The sequence below is a fragment of the Protopterus annectens genome, chromosome 6.part0 (assembly GCF_019279795.1).
Source record: "Protopterus annectens isolate FY-2018-M chromosome 6.part0, PAN1.0, whole genome shotgun sequence".
NCBI lineage: Eukaryota > Metazoa > Chordata > Ceratodontiformes > Protopteridae > Protopterus > Protopterus annectens.
Genome location: NC_056737.1, coordinates 627,234,373 through 627,252,535, shown reverse-complemented (window position 1 = coordinate 627,252,535; position 18,163 = coordinate 627,234,373). Strand labels below are relative to the sequence as shown.

The 18,163-nt window shown below is 42.7% G+C and overlaps 1 protein-coding gene across 2 annotated transcripts in view; it reads right to left on the bottom strand.

Moving 5' to 3' along the window:
• Positions 1-18,163, bottom strand: part of ATL1 (atlastin GTPase 1) — a 903,853-nt gene that overhangs the window by 413,929 nt on the left and 471,761 nt on the right. For both annotated transcript variants that reach the window (XM_044074302.1, XM_044074301.1), the window contains exon 6: positions 8,915-8,971. In XM_044074302.1, the coding sequence (XP_043930237.1) occupies positions 8,915-8,971 (57 nt within the window). The remainder of the gene's footprint in view (positions 1-8,914; positions 8,972-18,163) is intronic.

The window sequence follows — 18,163 nt, the reverse complement described above, 5'->3', positions numbered from 1 at the left end:
TTCACCCAGTTAGACTTAGTCCATTCAATCCCCCATAGTAGAAATAATTACCCCAGCACAGAACAGGAGCATTAACCATCCAGAGGGGTGATCACAAAGGCAACCATGATGATTGCTTGTGCTTTCAGCAGCAACCTGGCAATGGGGGCATTTTTTATGGTCTAACCCTCAACCACTGGGTAGACAGACAAGCTACCAGAATTACTTCAGTGGCTCATGATGTTCTCTTCCCTGTGAGTGCATGCTCTTGGATGCTTGCCTACTAATATTAGGCAGTGGCATGGTGAGCTGAAAGCCCACTGTCACAGTGCTGTTTCTCCTCTGATGGATTAGAAGTGAATGAACACTGATCCAGCCCCACCCCCAAACTGCCAGCTCCTTAAGGCACCCAAGTTGCTAAGTGAGCTCAGGTTACCCAAGCTCTGGCTAGAGTTTATCCTTCTATGCCACAGGAGTTAGCTTACACCCGTTTTCTTTTTCAATGACATACTCATCCAGACCAACTACCAATAGCAGCTGGAGCTAACAATCACTCATCTTACCTCCACCTTTCCCATAACCAACACTATACATACCCTTACTGTAAACATTGTGAGTAATGCACAACTCAGGGTAGTGACAGGGCTTTAAATAAGGATTCTGCAGGTTCTCTCTTATGCTTACAAGAAGCATGGCATAAGTGGCTTCTGACATAATTAAGGAGGTTCATACCCTAGTCCTTGCATTTTTTTTTTTGCTTTATTAATCAGGTGATCCCACTTGGTACTGACATGACTGTCAGGAATCACAATGAAATTCATGAAACACCAAAATCCACAGAAACAAACCAAATACACCAAATGAAAGCTGGTGCCTGGACCCAAAAACAACTGTTCACAGAAACAATGAAATTCAAAGTACATTCTATGTTATCCTGAAACATACAATGTATAACATATACAAATAGCTGAAATTGCTATTTTTAGGCAACATAAATATGCCTGTACAAATGCAAATAAGGAAACAGACTTTGACAGAAAATGAGGATCATTTGGCTTGTACAGGCTAAATATTTAATTACCTACCAGTTAAGCTGTAGCTCCTACTAACTAACATCTATTTTTTCAGTGCTAATGTTTTGCCATATTGCCTATCCCAATGGAAGGGAAGAGGATTCCTGGCTAGGACTATATCCCATGAAGGAGACTGGTGTACCAGCCCTGCAGTAACTATGAGGAAAGCATTTGCAGATCATCCACTGGTCAAGATCCACAATAATTTCATTCCACACTGGATGTGGGGCATAACTTGTTTACTACCCATGGGTGATGGTTTGACGTCACTCAATTTTTGCCCTACATGGTAATACGGATACAGCCAACCCTTGTGTGTGTGTGGGGGGGGGGGGGCATTTATACAAGGAAAACACTTGGTAGTTGGGCCAGTGATTACACCAAGTCATGAACTTACATTTTTACATGTATTCTCTGATTACTTTATATCTTCTGACCTTAATCTTTCTGGATGAAGACTTTGCAAACACATGTTTCCTCTAAGACATCCACCCTGCCTCTCCAAACTGCATCCTTGTCTTCTCAATATACTTCATTTTGCCAAACAATGATCTTTTTTTCCTTTTTTCATTCATATATCACCCTGCATCTTTACACTGGGACCTTTTATTCTTATCTCATTTTTATAAAACAATGCCCTCTTTTACTTAGTTCACATAAGAAGTTCTTAAACGCCTCTCTCTTTTTCTCTCCTTCTTTAAGACGGTTCATGCTGTTATTTTCATTTCTCATTACATGGCTTCTTCTGCAGACCCTGCACCATATTTGTTGTTTGTGCCCAAGCTAACTTCATAGCCATATCCTTCTAAACTTAAAGTCTCCAGTACTGCGTAATACTCCTTAACAGTTTCTTCTCAAGTGCTTATAGTAACTTCCTTTTTTACTAATGACGTTTATTCCTGCACCTCACACTACCCTGTTAGTCCTTCTTGCAATTTTGCCATGCTTTTTGTTTGTCTTAAGGTCACCTGATACCAGAATGCTTTCACTCCAGCTCTATTCAGTTTTTCCTGATTTTTGTTTCCTAGATATTTTATTCTGCAAGTTATGCACTGAATTTAAGCTACCATATATAAAACCAATCTTCCAAACTTGCTATTTCTTTATCCAAGTTGCTATCTCTTGTCCCTGTTGCGTATCTATTTGTAGAATATGCCTAAAAAGGGCTGCAATATCATTTGTACACTGAAATGGTTTGGATCCACAATTGACCACTGTAGTACCCAGGTCCACTATAAATAATCAAGTCTCATTTAATCGACATATGATTATTCAAACCCGAAGCAAATGAAACCTTGGAAAGTTGCTATTCAAAACAGTGACATTTTCAAGTTCTCAAAACACAACAAATATTTATTACAGGCGGACAAGTGCCCACATTTCTGAACTGTAATATGCAAAAACTCATAGACAAGGGCAAAATGAGGAAAATGCAGTACTCACCTTATAGGTTCATAGGTTCATACTAGGCTATCTGCCCTAGGGCATTTATAAGCCTAGCCAGAGTTGTGTGGCTTTCACCACCCCTTAGGTTGAAGAATACTATGCCCATTAGTTTGCCGTGCCTCTGTCCAGCAGTGATACAGAGATGATCCCCGGGGTAAACCTACGATCTCCCATCCACTGGTCAAGATTCCTCTTAAACAGAGCCAGCGAGGTGCTCTGTCTCACATGGACAGGGATTCTGTTCCACAGCATAGGGAGTCTCTGGGTGATGAATCTGTCCCTCCAGCACGTCCTATTTATATCCATGTTGAGGTTTAAGTCTCTTGCTCTTGTGGCTCTGGTGGATTTGGATTTTTTGAGGTGGAGCATGTCCATTAATTCCGGGTTGGACATGGCCTTGTATGTCAGGCACAGGTCACCTCTGAGCAGACGGTATGCGACTGAATAGAGCTGGAGTTTCTTCCGTCAGGCAGCATATGGCATATTTTTGAGCCCCTTTATCCTTTTGGTGAGGAACTTTTGGGGTCTTTCCAATTGCTGCAGGTGTCGGGTAAGATACATTCCGAATGGGGCATTGTACTCCATCATTGGTCTGATAAGTGAAGAGTACAGGGGAACAATGACCTCCCTTGATCTGGATGTGAATCCCTTCATAATCAGGTGGGCAATGTAGAAGGTCCTCCTAACCACTTTGGCAATGTGAGTGTCAAAAGAAAGGTTACTGTCAACTTGGGTTCCCAGGTCCCTGATAACCTCTTCTGTGCTTAATGGATTGCCACCTATGTGGTAACTTGGGGTTACCTTGTTTTTACCAAAGGGTATGACTATACATTTTTTGGCGTTTAGCTTAAGACCATGGCTCTGGCACCAGTTATCCGTTTCTATGAGACCTCTCTGAAGGATATCTGTGTCTGATGGATTTTCAACTATGGCGCCCAGTTTGCAGTCATCTGCAAACTTTGTCAGCCACAATCCTCCTATGTTTGCCTGCACTTCTGAAAAGTAGATGCCGAACAAGAGGGGCCCAGGACTGAGCCCTGTGGGACACCGCTTGTGACCGCTTGAGTCTGACATGGCACCAGCAACTCTAACCCTGTGGGTTCTGTCCTTGAGCCAGTTTGCAACCCATCTTGTGACATATGGGTTTACATTTAAGCTGGTGAGCTTTTCTATGATACCCGAGTGGGGTATTGTGTCGAAAGCTTTGCAAGGTCAAGGTAGGCTGTGTGAACTGCCTTACCCTCATCAATGGCCTTGGTGACTGTTTCAAAAGTCGACCAAGTTCAAGAGGCATGATCTGCCCTTGACAAAGCCGAATTGGGTAGGATCCAATGTCTGTAGGTCCCCTATGTCTTTATTTATGAGTTCCATTATGATCCTCTCCATAGCTTTGCGGACCAGGCTTGTTAAGCTTATGGGGCGGTAATTACCAGGGTCCGTAGAAGCACCGCCTTTGTGGAGTGGGACCACAGTTGCCGTACGCCACTCTTTGGGTACGTATCCTGTGGTAAGGCTAAGATTAAATAGCAGCCTTATGTGTGGGTTTAGTTCCTCATTGAGTTCGTGTAGCACACAGCCGGGGACACCATCCGGTCCCATTGATGCTGTGTTTTTAGCTTTAGAGAGCAGCTCTCACCTGGGCATTTGAGATGATTGGGAGGCTACATTCTGCTGGGATAGATATTTCTCCTTTTGGGGGGGGGGGTTTCACTGAACCTGTCTGCCAGTATGTTTGCAATGTCTGTGGGTTCAGTGATTTTTGTATCATTTTGGACTAATTCTGAGCATATCTGGGAGTTTCCACCCAGATTTCTAACATAGCTAAAGAAGGCCTTATGATTGTCTTTTGAGTCCTTGGCGATTTTTCTCTCAAAGTTGGCCTTGGATGATTTTATGAGTGATCGTAGTTCTTTACTAGTATTGATCAGAGATGTCTTCCCTTTTAGGGATTTTGCTCTATCTTGTAGTAGCTTTCTCCTCTTGTTCTAAAGTTTATTTATGGCTGGGGTCCACCAGATCGGGCGCTTGCCTTTGGTGGAAAGGGTCTTGATTTTATTTGGGATTGCTTGATCCATGCAATCCTGGAGGTGCTCGTAGAAAGCATTTATAAGGGATTCAGCAGCGTGGGTTGTGGTTTCCAATGGCTCAGGGGCCTTGAAGGATACCACACCAGTCTTAAGAAGTGTGAAGTTGACTTTTGAGAAGTTCTTCACTGTGGTCTTTTTTGTTGGGGGTGGGGGCGGGATGTGGATCTCCAGTGTGATTAGTTTATGGTCTGATCTCACCAATGAGGGATATACTTCCGGTGTGGAGCATTTTGTCCCCATGTTTGTGATGATCAGGTCTAGTATATTTTCACCTCTTGTGGGAATGGTGACAAGTTGTTCCATAGCATTTGAGTTTATGAACTCCAGGAACCTTTGGGCTAGGGTATTGGGGCTTGAGTAATGTTCCCAGTCTATGTTTGGGTAGTTGAAGTCACCCAATATGATGGTGTTTGGAGAGACATTTATACTCTCCAGTGTCTTCAGGAAGGCTGTGTGGGGTTCCTGAGTTTGAGAGGGTGGCCTGTAACATGCTACAAACTGTAGAGCAGTTTTGCCTATGGTTAATTGCACCTGAATGGTCTCTGATGCTTTGTGAGTTGCCACCAGCCTGGAGGTGTGGGTATCCTTGATGAATATGGATACACCCCCTCCTTTTGTGGTACGGTCCGGGTTTTGGGGCCGGAACGCATGATATGAGGTAAAATCTGATAGTGCCGGGGTGCTCTCAGGAGCCTTGAACCAGGTTTCAGTCACAGCACAGACATCAATGTTCTCCATACTGAGGAGGGCTTCGAGGGCGTGCATCTTGAGATTTAGACTTCTGGCATTGAGCAGCATTACCCTTAGTTTTTTTCCATTATTGTTTTCTAGGGCGGTGGGTTTAGAATTTGAGCCTTGTCTAAAAAAGGCACTATGGGGGTGGCAACAGCCTTTGCCAATATCCGGAAACCCAGGGGTGACAGGTGCAAGCCGTCCCTTGCGAAGCAGCGTGGCTTGTCAAGCATGTCATTCCAGGCAGACAGACATTGGATCCCCTTAGAATGACACCAGAAATTAAGCCAATTATTAAAACTGATCATTTTCCCAACCTACTCCAAGTCTAACCTCCATGGCAATCTTTTAGGTTTGATGTTTACATGTTGATCAGCCGTGCAGTGGTAAACAGTAGCGCTCCCAAGGTAACTAGCTACTAAGTAGTCTCCTCTAAATGTGCTTTGTTGACTAGAACCCCACGTGCCTTACTAGTCAACCAGTAGTTTACCATGTTATTACTCTAGGACCAACCAATGAAACAACTGTGCCATTTGTCTACTGCTTTTTGTGCAATACCTTGCTGAACACCTTAGTAAGACTTAGATCACAATTACAACTCTTACTCCTTACTTCTTGGCCAACTGCCCTGGATTACCCAGTAATTTAAAGTGGCGAAGTTTAAATGATAAGACATTGCCACTTTGCATCCATGTTGACTTTGGGCATTTGCTCCAGTAATTTCCAGATCCATCATAATTATATTTTTCAGAAGTGATTCTGTTACTTTCACTACAGTTGATGTCAAAGTAACAGAATGACAGTTCCAAGCATCCATGTCACATTCACACTGTAGTGAATGGGGAATATATATATGCCCTCACCAAGTATTCAGTTACTTTACTTTCCTCCCATGATTTGTTGAAAAGGGTACCTAATAATGCTACTAGTTCTCCTATTAGTTCTCAGAAAAACGTGGTAAATCCTATTGTGCCCTTTTAATATTTGGAGCTCTTTCTAAAAAATTTCACTGATGAAAAGACTGATGTCATCCCCTTATACACAATACTTCAGCTGATAGAATTTGACTGACTACTCCATTCCCTTTACTTCAAGAATACTTATTAGAAGTCTTTGCATAGCAGCCCTTCTTTTCCACAGCCCCTCTGACTCTTCACAAAAATCACCAAAAGGAAACGTCTGGAGGGGGAATAAGACAAGTGTCAGATATGCCTATTAGATTACATCCTGATGATTAATTATCAACATTTTTTTAAGTACTATGTCAGGTGCTGTTTTGGGTGAAACCTGGTTTAACGGAAAATAACTGAATTCTTCTGGAAATAATGATTACTAAAAGCATTCTAGTTAGCTGAAAGACCATGCAATGAGGTCCTCAGAAGGCACTCCAATCTTCTAGTACTCTAAAGGAAAACATAAAATGATAGTTTCAAACTTATATAAAAAGCTAGGTAATTCATTAATCTACTCACTTATATGAAACTGTGTTTCCTTCCTGTTATTCCACACTATATATATTCAACTTAAACAGACTGGCATAATGTTTATCTTCTGTCTTAATATGCATGCTGTAAGCTATAAGAATAATGCCTTATGGATGACAAAGATCAGGTATTACTGCACAGCGTCCAGACATGTACACTGTTGTTTCAGCCACAGAGACAAGCACTCATTTGCAAAACAGTGCAGGCATCAGCTTCTGCTGTTTTTAAATCATTTTCTTAATGACCTCCCAACCCTATTCATCCCAGCCCTTTGCATCCTAGGAGACTGGGAAAAAAAATGTGAGAAGGATCACCCTTCAGAGGTCAGGGCATCTTTTATATAATCCTAACATCCCACATTCCCTCCTTTGTCCAAAAAACATAGTGCAGCGTCCACCCATCTGGACCCAGTACACTTGCTTGCTTTTGAACACCCACAATTTCCAGCTAGAGCAGATACACACTCTCTTGGTGGATTCACATTCCCGTGGTCCTAGTATGCAGCAGACGCTGTAGTACTTGGTGATTACAAAGAACAGGCAGATTCCACTGACACTCTCCTCCAAGGATGAGTGTGTTGGCAGTCAGTCACTCCCATCATTCCCCAGCTGGCTCCTCCAACATCTGAATTACTAAGTGAATCCAAGTTATTTACTCAGTCTGATTCCTCCTCAGTTGGCTCCCATAGCCACCAGGGTGCTAATCAAATTCAAGTCATCTAGCATAGTCAGGGCTTCATCTTTCTATTTCATGGAACCAGGTGTCTTCAACAAACAGTTACCAATTCTTATGATTGCTTCTGCCTATTTGCTCAACAGATGGCACAAATGCAAGCAAACATTTTGCATTGGCAAGCGTTTACTTTACAAAGAAAATGTTAAAAAGGATATCTAGGTCAAGGCTTTTATGTTTCTTTGTTTATGTGTTTAATCCTGTATTTTTTTTTTGTAAATTAGGCAGCTGCAACAGAAAGATTGTTTTCAGACACAAATCAGGATAGCATTGCAGAGGTCAAAAATGAAAAGACACATATACATACATACATACATATGCACACACACATGCTAAGCTGCAGAATATTATAAATACAGTGAATGAAAAAATGAGTAGAGAGAACTGTTATCTTCCATTATATGATCTTTCAAAGAAAAAAGAAAGTGATGGTAAACATAACAAGAGACTGTGAGACTTGCTTAGTAATAATGTCTACGTAGTTTTGAGAAGGCTCCGTTCTGTACAGAAACTGAGCTGTGCATTTCTAAAAATGCTTGTAGTGCTATGGTAGTGATACGTTTATGCTTTCTTTCAACAGTACTTACATCATGTCTGCAGCATAACCTATTAGAATACAAAACAGATAAGGAGTGCCATAACTGATACAGCCAAAGGCTCACATGGTAAATTAACCTACCTTTACCTTGGAAACACATTTTATAGTCTCTTCTATCCTATAAAAGTTAGTATTATTTATTATAATTGACAATTATTCAGATTCATTAATGCCTATACTAAGTGTACATGATCTGCATTCAAGAGCATCCCTACCACATTTTTTGTGCTGTCTATTCACTCAATGTAGACATGTAGCCTACAGTTTTGGTAAGTTTTATGAATCTCCCTCTGTATTTAAGACTGCAAAAAAATCAGTAGGAAAACCAAAGTTAGGAAGAAGGTGTGAGTTATGCTTGTGCTATCTGTTCACTCAGAACGGTGTACACTTAGGGTAGTTGTTAATGAATCCCAGGGAATGGCTTTTTATATTGTGAGCTTTATCTGACGAAGGAAGATCACCTGAGCTACTGTCTCAAGGTCATCCATTACCAAACAAACCTTTCAACCTAATAATATCCTTGTTGATTATAACAAGGCGTACTCATTCCTATCTTCCTAAACCGAAATATATAACTTACCAAGAAATATCAAAAGGTGATATCACACACACTAAATGGCATCTGTGGATACAAAATAATCAAACACATAGTTCTTTTTATGGCATGCAGACTACATTGATGCACTACAATTGCTTCAGACTGTGTACAAACACAATTTTACTCGCTTCCAACCTAAAAAAAGTACACTTCTTAAAAATAAACAAATATAGATCTTATTTTACCTGAAATGGTTTGAGGAATGTTTCTTCCATAGCCAGTCTGCCATACTCTGTGAAAAGCTAAATAGGGATGAAAAAAATAAATGTTAAAAAAAGACAGTCAAAAACTTCTATGCAACTACTGTCTGAACATGCAACATAAAATCTGACTACCCCATGATATACTCATGAACTACTGCAATACTTTGGTGTGAACATTAGTATAATCAGGTGGAACATTTCAGTAATATAGCTCCAATCCTTTCAGCTACCCATCCAACCAGTCAGCTTAATCATTTTAATAGAAGTACAATGGTTTGCCGCAAAAACAATGCATATTTTTATATAAGATTTTGAAACACTGCATTACTTTAATGAGCATTCTACATTATCTTGTATCCAGAAACACTAAAATAATACTGAAAAGGATAAAAACTCAACAAATGTTAAGGAAACACTGCTATACATGTATTAAGTAAGTTGTATATTTCTTCTCCTTTTTTTAAAAAACAAATCTATTAGGCTGCAGGATATGACTTAGTTCACCTGACATATACTGGCAATCCAAGCTTACCATATTTCTATTGCATGTTGAACTGTAATATACAATTTGCCACTCTATTTTACTACATGATAATTCAACTACTGTTTACTATGGTTAGCAAAAAAAAAAGTTTTTCTGGTGGAATAACATGGTCACCTAAATGCAAAGAAATAAATATGAAATGGTAGCAAGGATCATATATTTTGTTCCCAAGCAACAAAATTCCAGAAAAATGAGAAAGCTTCCGTCACTATATCCTTTAAAACATATTTTTTTGTAACCACTTAGTGAAATTATTAAATGCACAACAAAACACAAATCAATAGCAGCAAAAAAGTCTAGCAGGAAGTACAATTGTGTAAGCAAACCTACCATAACAGTAGATGTCCGAATGATCACAGCTGTTGTAGTACTAACTATACCAGGCAGTGTCAAGGGTCATTATACCAAGCCCTTGGCTTATTCTGTGGGTTTTCTGAAAGGGATAAATTCTAGAAGTATTTTAGAAACAAAAACTTGGTCCTCTGTGCATGCTTTTACAAAGCACTGTAAACTATATTCCTTTTCCAGGTATATGACAGGCTTTGCGAGGACCATACGCCAGGGGATCCTGGACCATCCTCCTCCTCCTTTCCAGTCATGTTAAGCTACAGTACTCTACCCATATAACTTGGGCTACGGGAGCAATGACCCATATGAAAATATAGTACAGCTGTGTATGTAAACTTACCATAACAGTAGATGTTCGAATGATCACTGCTGCAGTAGCTGCTCCCTCCCTCCTCTATTTCTGTATGCTTTTATACCAGGGTGTGGACATTTTGTATTATTTTTATTATTATTATTATTGACATTTGGTAACCGGGAAAGTCCACTGGGTCAGAAACCCATTTTCAGTGGAAGCCCGGGGAGAAAAGCTCCAAGAAAGGTTACAAAACATCATATCATATCATACGAGCAGTTATATACAGAGTATAAGGAACATCACTTGCAGTTACAATTTTATATCAGTCATTAATTACCAGTTCAAGTAAACATCATGCATATCGATAAGTATTTACAGAAATTTAGGGTAGTTACAGTATGGAAACTATAAGCAGTTTTGTACGGGCATGTATAAACAACATTCACATCTGTCTGTCTCTGTTTTTTTGGTCCATAAAGCTGCTGCAAGAGCACAGTAAAGTAGCATGTAGAATAATAGGCTCTAGAGGTATATTAAAAGAAAAATTTAGGAATCTAAAAACAAAGATATATGAGTTAAAGGACATTATTTGATGGAGATTAGTGAGAGAGATAGTAACCTATTTAAGGAGGTTTAGGTGAGTTGTTACAGGAACATGCTTGATTATTGAGGTAATGAGATTTTAGTGCCGTTTTAAATGCTTATAAGGAGTGTATATGAGTAATGGAAGAGGGCTTTGGTGATAAGGGAATGGAGGCTTTGCCCAGCGCACTTGTTGGACTTGAATATGCTTAGGAACGGTTTGCTTGAAGACCTAAGATTATGTGCAAGGGTGTATGTATGTATGTAGGATGGTCTGAAGAGAGGGGCAAAAGTTGGGGTTATATAGTAGTTTGTGGGTAAGTGTTAGTTGGGTGTATTGTACATAGTGGGAGAAGTCGAGCCAGTTTATACTTTTTAAGGCAAGATAATGATGGGTTCGAGTTGGCATGTTGCAGGCAAATTTTGGTATTTTACAGTAGCAGGACTGTAATTTATTTTTAAGAGTTGTATGCATGTTGCTACCATAAAGAAGGGTGGGGAAGAGAAGAGAGTTGGCCAGTTTTAACTTGGTGGGTGTGTTCATAAAATATTTATGTCTGTACAGTTTACCAAGATTGAAATGGGTTTTCGTGATTACATTATGAATGTGATTATCAAAGGAGAGTTTGTCATTAATTGTGATGCCCAGACGTTTTGATGATTTTAATATTTCGGTATTATTTAGTGAGATGATTTTGAAGTCTTGATTTAAGGGTTTGGATGAAAATATTAGGAGTTTAGATTTTTTTGGGGTTGAGTAGAAATTGGACATTATTTAGCCAGGATTCAATAGAAGTGAAGGCTTTTTGTGTGAGATATTGAAGGTCTGTCAGGTTGTTGGCAGAGGAGATTATCGTAGAATTGCCCGCGTACTGGATTAGAGTACTAAGATAGGAAGCTTTGTGGAGGTTTTTGATGAAAATGTTTAATAGCGGCCCAAGAATGGACCCCTGGGGAACTCCTGTTTTGTTTAGGAGATATTCAGATTGCTTGTTCTGCCATTTGACAGATTGTTTCCTGTTAGAAAGATAGTTGGAGAACCAAGCCAGTGAATGTGGGGAGCAATTTAAGAGCTGTCGTTTTAGTAGTAGTTTATTGTGTGAAAATGTATCAAAAGCCTTGGACAGATGCAATAAGATAACAGAGGTTATTAGACCAGCATCTAAGGCTTTGTTAACAGTGCTAGTAAATGAAAGTAAGGCAGTGGTAGTGCTATGTGCAGGGCGGAAGCCATGTTGAGTGGGGACAAGTAAGTTATTGTTGACGAGATATAGTACCAGTTGAGTGTGTATGCACTTTTCTAGGATTTTAGATACAGGAGAGATTATAGAGATGGGCCAGTAATTAGACAGGTCACTAGCATTACCACCTTTATGTAGCGGAATTATAATGGATTTTTCCAAAGTTGTGGAATACTCGGATATGGATCGATTACTGAGGGTATGCTATAGCATCTGAAGCAATTTTTAAGTATTCTGCTGGAAGTCTGTCGGCAGAGGGGGAGCATGGCTTTAGTGTAGTTAACAGTTTATGCACTAGAGAGGTGGGGTACAGAGTGTACAGTAACAGTACAAATGAGTGAGCTGCTATCTGAGGACCGGTCTGAAGAAGGTGGAATATTTTTATCACTGAAAGCACTTACCATATTAAAGTTTTTAGTTGCTTTAGCATTACGTTATTCGTATTTGCTTATTTCAGCTTTCTCCTACCATTCAACTCGTTTTTCTTTTGATTTTTAGTAGTTTTCGGTGGTCTGAAGAAGGTGGAATATTTTTACCACTGAAAGTGCTTACCATATTAAAGTTTTTAGTTGCTTTAGCATTACGTTATTCGTATTTGCTTATTTCAGCTTTCTCCTACCATTCAACTAGTTTTTTCTTTAGATTTTTAGTAGTTTTTCGGTGGTCTGAAGAAGGTGGAATATTTTTACCACTGAAAGCGCTTATCATATTAAAGTTTTTAGTTGCTTTAGCATTACGTTATTCGTATTTGCTTATTTCAGCTTTCTCCTACCATTCAACTCGTTTTTCTTTTGATGGCTATTTGATTTATTTGAGGTAGAGCTTGCCTGAGTAGAGAAGTCATTTACAAGTTTTTGAATGGTTTCAATGGAGTGGGTGTTAAAGGCCTGGGCAATTTCTAGTGGGTATTTATCAGGGGATGGTGTAGGATTTCGTTGGTTTCCAGGGTTAAGGAGTGAAGTAATAGATTTCCAGAAATATTGTGGATTGTTGTTTTTGGAGTCCAGTTGAGTGGAGAAGTAGTTTCTTTTCTCGGTAATGACCAGCTTTTTAGCAGTGTTACTGAGCTGTTTGTATTTATTTCACTTTGTGGGGTTCTATTTTTACACCATTCATTCCATGCTCTCCCCTTAGCAAAGAGAGTCTGTTTAGTATTTTTTGTAAGCTAAGGGGCATGGATATGCTTAATTCATTTTGTTTGCATAGGGGTGAGACTGCTGAGAGTATTAAGAAAGACGTTATTGAAGTACTCTACTGCTTTGTCTAGCAGAAGTATTTTAGTTGGGTACCAGTTCTGGGCCTTTAAAATGTCTATAAATACCTTTTGACTAAAATGGGTAAGATTTCTAGAAGTTTTATACAGATGGGCTTTTGCTGTTTGTGTTTGGGTTCTGTGAGTGAAGGCAAGTATATAGTCACTAGAGATGCTTGGGAGGGTTCCTGTGCGAGTGTATTTATGGGGGTGTGACATCCAATCAAGGGTGGATTCATTTTGTTTATTTACTATATGTGTGGGAATTGTGATGAGTTGGGTAAAAATGAAGTTATGTACTCATCATAACGTTCCATCTGAGTAGGTAACTTCATTTGTCAGCAACCTATGGGTATCGGATCCGTCCTGGATCCGAGCCGGCAGCTTTCCAAGCTAGAGATCCGAGCTCCAAGCTCCTCACCCTTACCCATAATACCCTGCTACCTCCCTCCAGTCATCAGATCGAGTTTGCCCAATTATCAGACAACATCAAGACAAACAATACCTGAACATCCTAACCTGATGCATACCAGAACTAAAACATTCTATCATTCAGGTAATGAAAAAACAGGTTAGGAGGAAGGAGGGGGGGTCGGTTGCTGACAAATGAAGTTACCTACTCAGATGGAACGTTATGGTGAGTACATAACTTCTTTATCTGAAGTAGTTAACTTCATTTGATCAGCAACCTATCGGACAGAGTCCCCAGCTACCAAAACACTTGGGAGGTCCTCAAGGAAGAATATTCCGGAGCACTGCAGAGCCAAAGGCTGCCCTCCCTCTGGATATCAGATCTAGTTTATAATGCAAAATAAAGGTATGAGAAAAAGTCCAAGTAGCCACTGAACAGATGTCATCCAAGGGAACTCTTAACCAAAACGCGGCATAGGTAGCCATAGAACGGGTAGAGTGAGCATGAACTCCCAAGGGCTCTGGCCGACCAGAAATTTTGTACGTAAGCAAGATGCAGTGGGATATCCATCTAGCTAGAGTCACCTTCGTTACTGGTTTACCCAAGGATGGCTTAGCAAACGAAATGAAGAGCTGCTCTGACTTGCGAGAGGCAGCCATCCTGTGCAAGTAAAAGCGCAATTGTCTATGCACATCTAATGAATGCAGCCTGTACTCCCCTTTGTTCTGATAGTTAGGGAAGAAAACAGGCAAATTAATGGATTGCTTGATATTAGCCTCGGAAGCCACTTTAGGTAAGGAAGGAAGGATTAGCCCTGAGAGATACTCTGTCCTTATGGAAGACCAGATACGGGGGTTTAGTACAAAGGGCCTGAAGTTCAGATACCCTTCTAGCTGAGGTAATAGCAATTAAGAAGGCAGTTTTCCAAGACAAGAACTTTAAGTCAACAGAAGCTGCAGGCTCAAAAGGTGGACCAGTTAGAGCCTGAAGAACTAAGTTTAGGTCCCATGGAGAAACCGCATTCTTGACAGGAGGTCTTAAAAGAAAGGTGCCCTTTAAGAAAGTCTTACAGATCTTAGTGGAAGCCAAGGTCCCAAGATTGTCCCCGATGTGGAAGTGGGAAATGGCTGCTATTTGAACCTTCACAGTAGAAGAACTGGCCCCTTGATGCAAAATGTGAGATAGAAATTCAAGTACTGCTGGAATGGGAGCAGTAAAAAGGTCCAAATCCCTATGTCAGGCCCAGATGGAAAAACATTTCCATTTACTGTTGTAGACCTTCCTGGTAGAAGGCCTATGTGCCACCACCAGGATGGATTTAACGGCGGATGAGATACCAGGAGTCCTAGCTACTAACGGAACTGGATCAACAAAGTCGTAAGCTTGAGGTCGTCCAGATTCGGGGTTGTCAATCCCGAAGGATGAGAAATCAGATCCGGAATGGGATCCAAGGAGGAGCTATGAGATGAGACCGTAGATACTGGAACCAGGCTTGATGAGGCCAGAATGGAGCTATGAGGATAAGCTTGCTCCCCAACCGACGAGCTTTCTGCAAGAATTTTGTCATTAACGGGAGAGGAGGATAAGCATAAAGAAGACCGGATGGCCAAGCATGAACTAGAGTGTCTCTGGGGCTCTCCCCCGGCGGGGGAATTAGAGCAAAAGACTCGCTGCACTTTGCATTCGAAGGCGATGCGAAGAGATCGCAGCAAGTTTGATCCCATCTGAGGAAGATCTGTTTCACTACTAAGGGGTTCAGAGACCACTCGTAAGGTGAGAGGTTAGTTCGACTCAGCTTGTCTGCTAAAATGTTGGACCGACCTGGAATGTGCATTGCTAGCAGAAAAAGGTTGGTGGATATCGCCCACTCCCAAACTCTCATGGCCTCTCGACAAAGAGGGTAAGACCTGGTCCCCCCCATTTGTTGATGTACCAGACCACCGACATGTTGTCTGCCTGAATTGCAATAGTCCCCGGAGGGAGAAGGGCATGGAGAGCCTGCAACGCTAGAAGCACCACCCTTTACTCCAGAACACTGATATGCAGAACGGTCTCTATTGGAGTCCACGTGCCTTGAACAGTTCTGCCCATGCAATGCCCCCCCACCCCAGGCGAGAAGCGTCCATGGTCCCCGTGGCTTAGGGTTGAGGCATCAAAAACGGTCGCCCTTCCCGAAGCTCTCGGGAATGGAGCCACCAAAGCAGGGAGTCCCTGCAAACTCTGCTGAGGGGAACTGGGGAGTTCAACAGTTGTCGAAGGATGGACCACTGGACCTATAAGGTCCACTGAAGAACCCTCATGTTCAAGCAGGCTAGGAGAGAAAGGTTGATAGCAGCTGCCATGGACCCTAGGGCTTTCAGGACTAATTCCGCTGGTGGGGCCAGAGATTGTAGAAGTGCTAAGACATGGAGAGTTAAACTGCGAAGCCTGTCTGCTGTCAAAAAGGCCTTGGACTGAAGTGTATCTATTCTGGCCCCTATGAAATCCAGGACCTGAACAGGCTGAAGGGATGAATTTTTGTAATTTATGGTGATCCCCAACTGACGGGCCAAGAGTAGGAAGAAATCCCTAGCTGAGCATAGTAGAGGCCTGGTGGGAGAGGCGAGGAGCCAGTCGTCCAGGTACGGAAAGACCTGTATTCTCTGAAGTCTCAGGTGGGCCGCTACAACTGCCATGACCTTGGTGAACACCCTGGGGGCTGTGGTGAGGCCAAAAGGGAAGACCCTGAACTGATAATGACTGGCCCCAAGTCGAAAGGGGAGAAACCTCCTGGATCGCCTGTCCATGAGAATGTGGTAGTACCCATCCTTGAGGTCTATGGAGCATATCCAGTCGTTCTCCTGCAGAAGGAGGAGAATAGATTGAAGAGTGACCATCCAGAATTTCTCTTTGGCAATGAACAGGTTCAATGTAGACATGTCAAGAATTGGTCTTAAGTCCCCCGTCTTTTTTGGCACCAAAAAGAACCTGGAGTAATTGTCCGGCCCGGACTGTCCTGGGGGGACGTGCTGGATGGACTTGTTTCTTAGCAGCTTCTTTATTTCTGAAGCCGCCGCCTCCCTCTGACTGGGTGGAACATCGGGGAGGCGCCTCAACCGAGGGGGAAGATTTATGAAGGGGATAGAGTAACCTCTGGATATTATTCGGAGCACTCGGCGATCTGTACTGATGGACTCCTAATGTGCTAGATGTTCTGAGAAACGCCCCCCCGACTGACTCCATAGAGGAGCAGTTGGGCAACCCCTCAGGGTTGCTGCGCAGGTCGGTCGGAGAAGGGTTCCCTTGACCCGAAATTCTTCGGCCCCCCCCTCTGCCTCTGGGCCGGCGTCCACCTTGTCCTCCCCTGCCTCTGAAGGACAAAGGGTCCGGAGTGGAACCGGACTGCTGAGACTTCCGGAACCACATCTTCTTTTATCCTCTCTGGTTCCTGGAACGGGATGTTTGAGGAGCTGAGAAGGGGATTCAGACAGCAGACAGCATCTTCCTGTCTTTCTCGCTCTGGAGCAGCATATCATGGACGGTCTTGCCAAACAGCGTAGAACCGTCAAAGGGAGCATTCGTGAAGGACGCCTTGAAGGGTTCCACGAAGTCTAAGCCAGGCGTGACGCCATAAGGCGATACCTGCTCTGCTGGCTCTAGCCGTCCCCTCCGTGGCATGGGAGAGAAGCCGCATAGAAGTGCTGGATATCGATTTTAGAGTGGCCAAGCGAGCCGAGAAAGTTCATTTGTCCTCGGCCGCCATGGACTCCGGGGGAGACCCAGTGTACTCGTTTATACAGTCGCGCTGAAGCCTAATCACGTGTGCCAAGTAATTCAGTGCCCTTATGGAAAAGGTGGTTGAAGCAAATATTCACTTTCCGATGCGATCCATCGTCCAAGACTCCTTGTCGGGAGGATGGACCGAGGAACTATCCTGCGCCAGTTCCTTCTTGGTGGCAGCCGCCACCACCATGGCATCTACCGGGGAACCTTTACTCCACGCTGCCTTGTCTGTTGGGGGGCTAAGGATCTTATCTGGTCTCCTAAGGATTGGCTCCACAGTGTCTGGCTCCTTCTATGCCTGGTAGTAATTGGGTCTACCAGGGGGTTGGCTGGAGGGGACACCCAAGAGGTAGACGGGCCTGCGTCAAATGCCTCCAGAAACACGGACTCATCCGAGGAAGGCTTCTGGGCTGACCACCCCCCTCTAATGCACAGCATCTCTATAATATCTCCAAAGGAGACGTCCTCGGGGGGTGACCTGGGGGAGAACCTTCCCCTTCCTTCAAGTCAGTGCCTTCTGTGAGAGACTCGGGGGAGTCCAAGTGCCTCCTTTTACACTTTTGTTTGTGAGGGACCTCCTCGGCAGGACTGTCCGAGGAGGGCTCACCAACGGGGTCAGGCTCCTCTACAGGAACTAGCTGGGGCGTAGACGCAGGCTGTCCCTGGGGCTGGATGATGGAAGACAGGCCCATCTGCGAGGGAATGGCAGGTGGATCCGTAGCACGAGTCGGGGACCTCGAACCCTTCGAGAGCACCCTCTCCACCACGTCGAAAGCCGAAGGTGAACCACTCTCC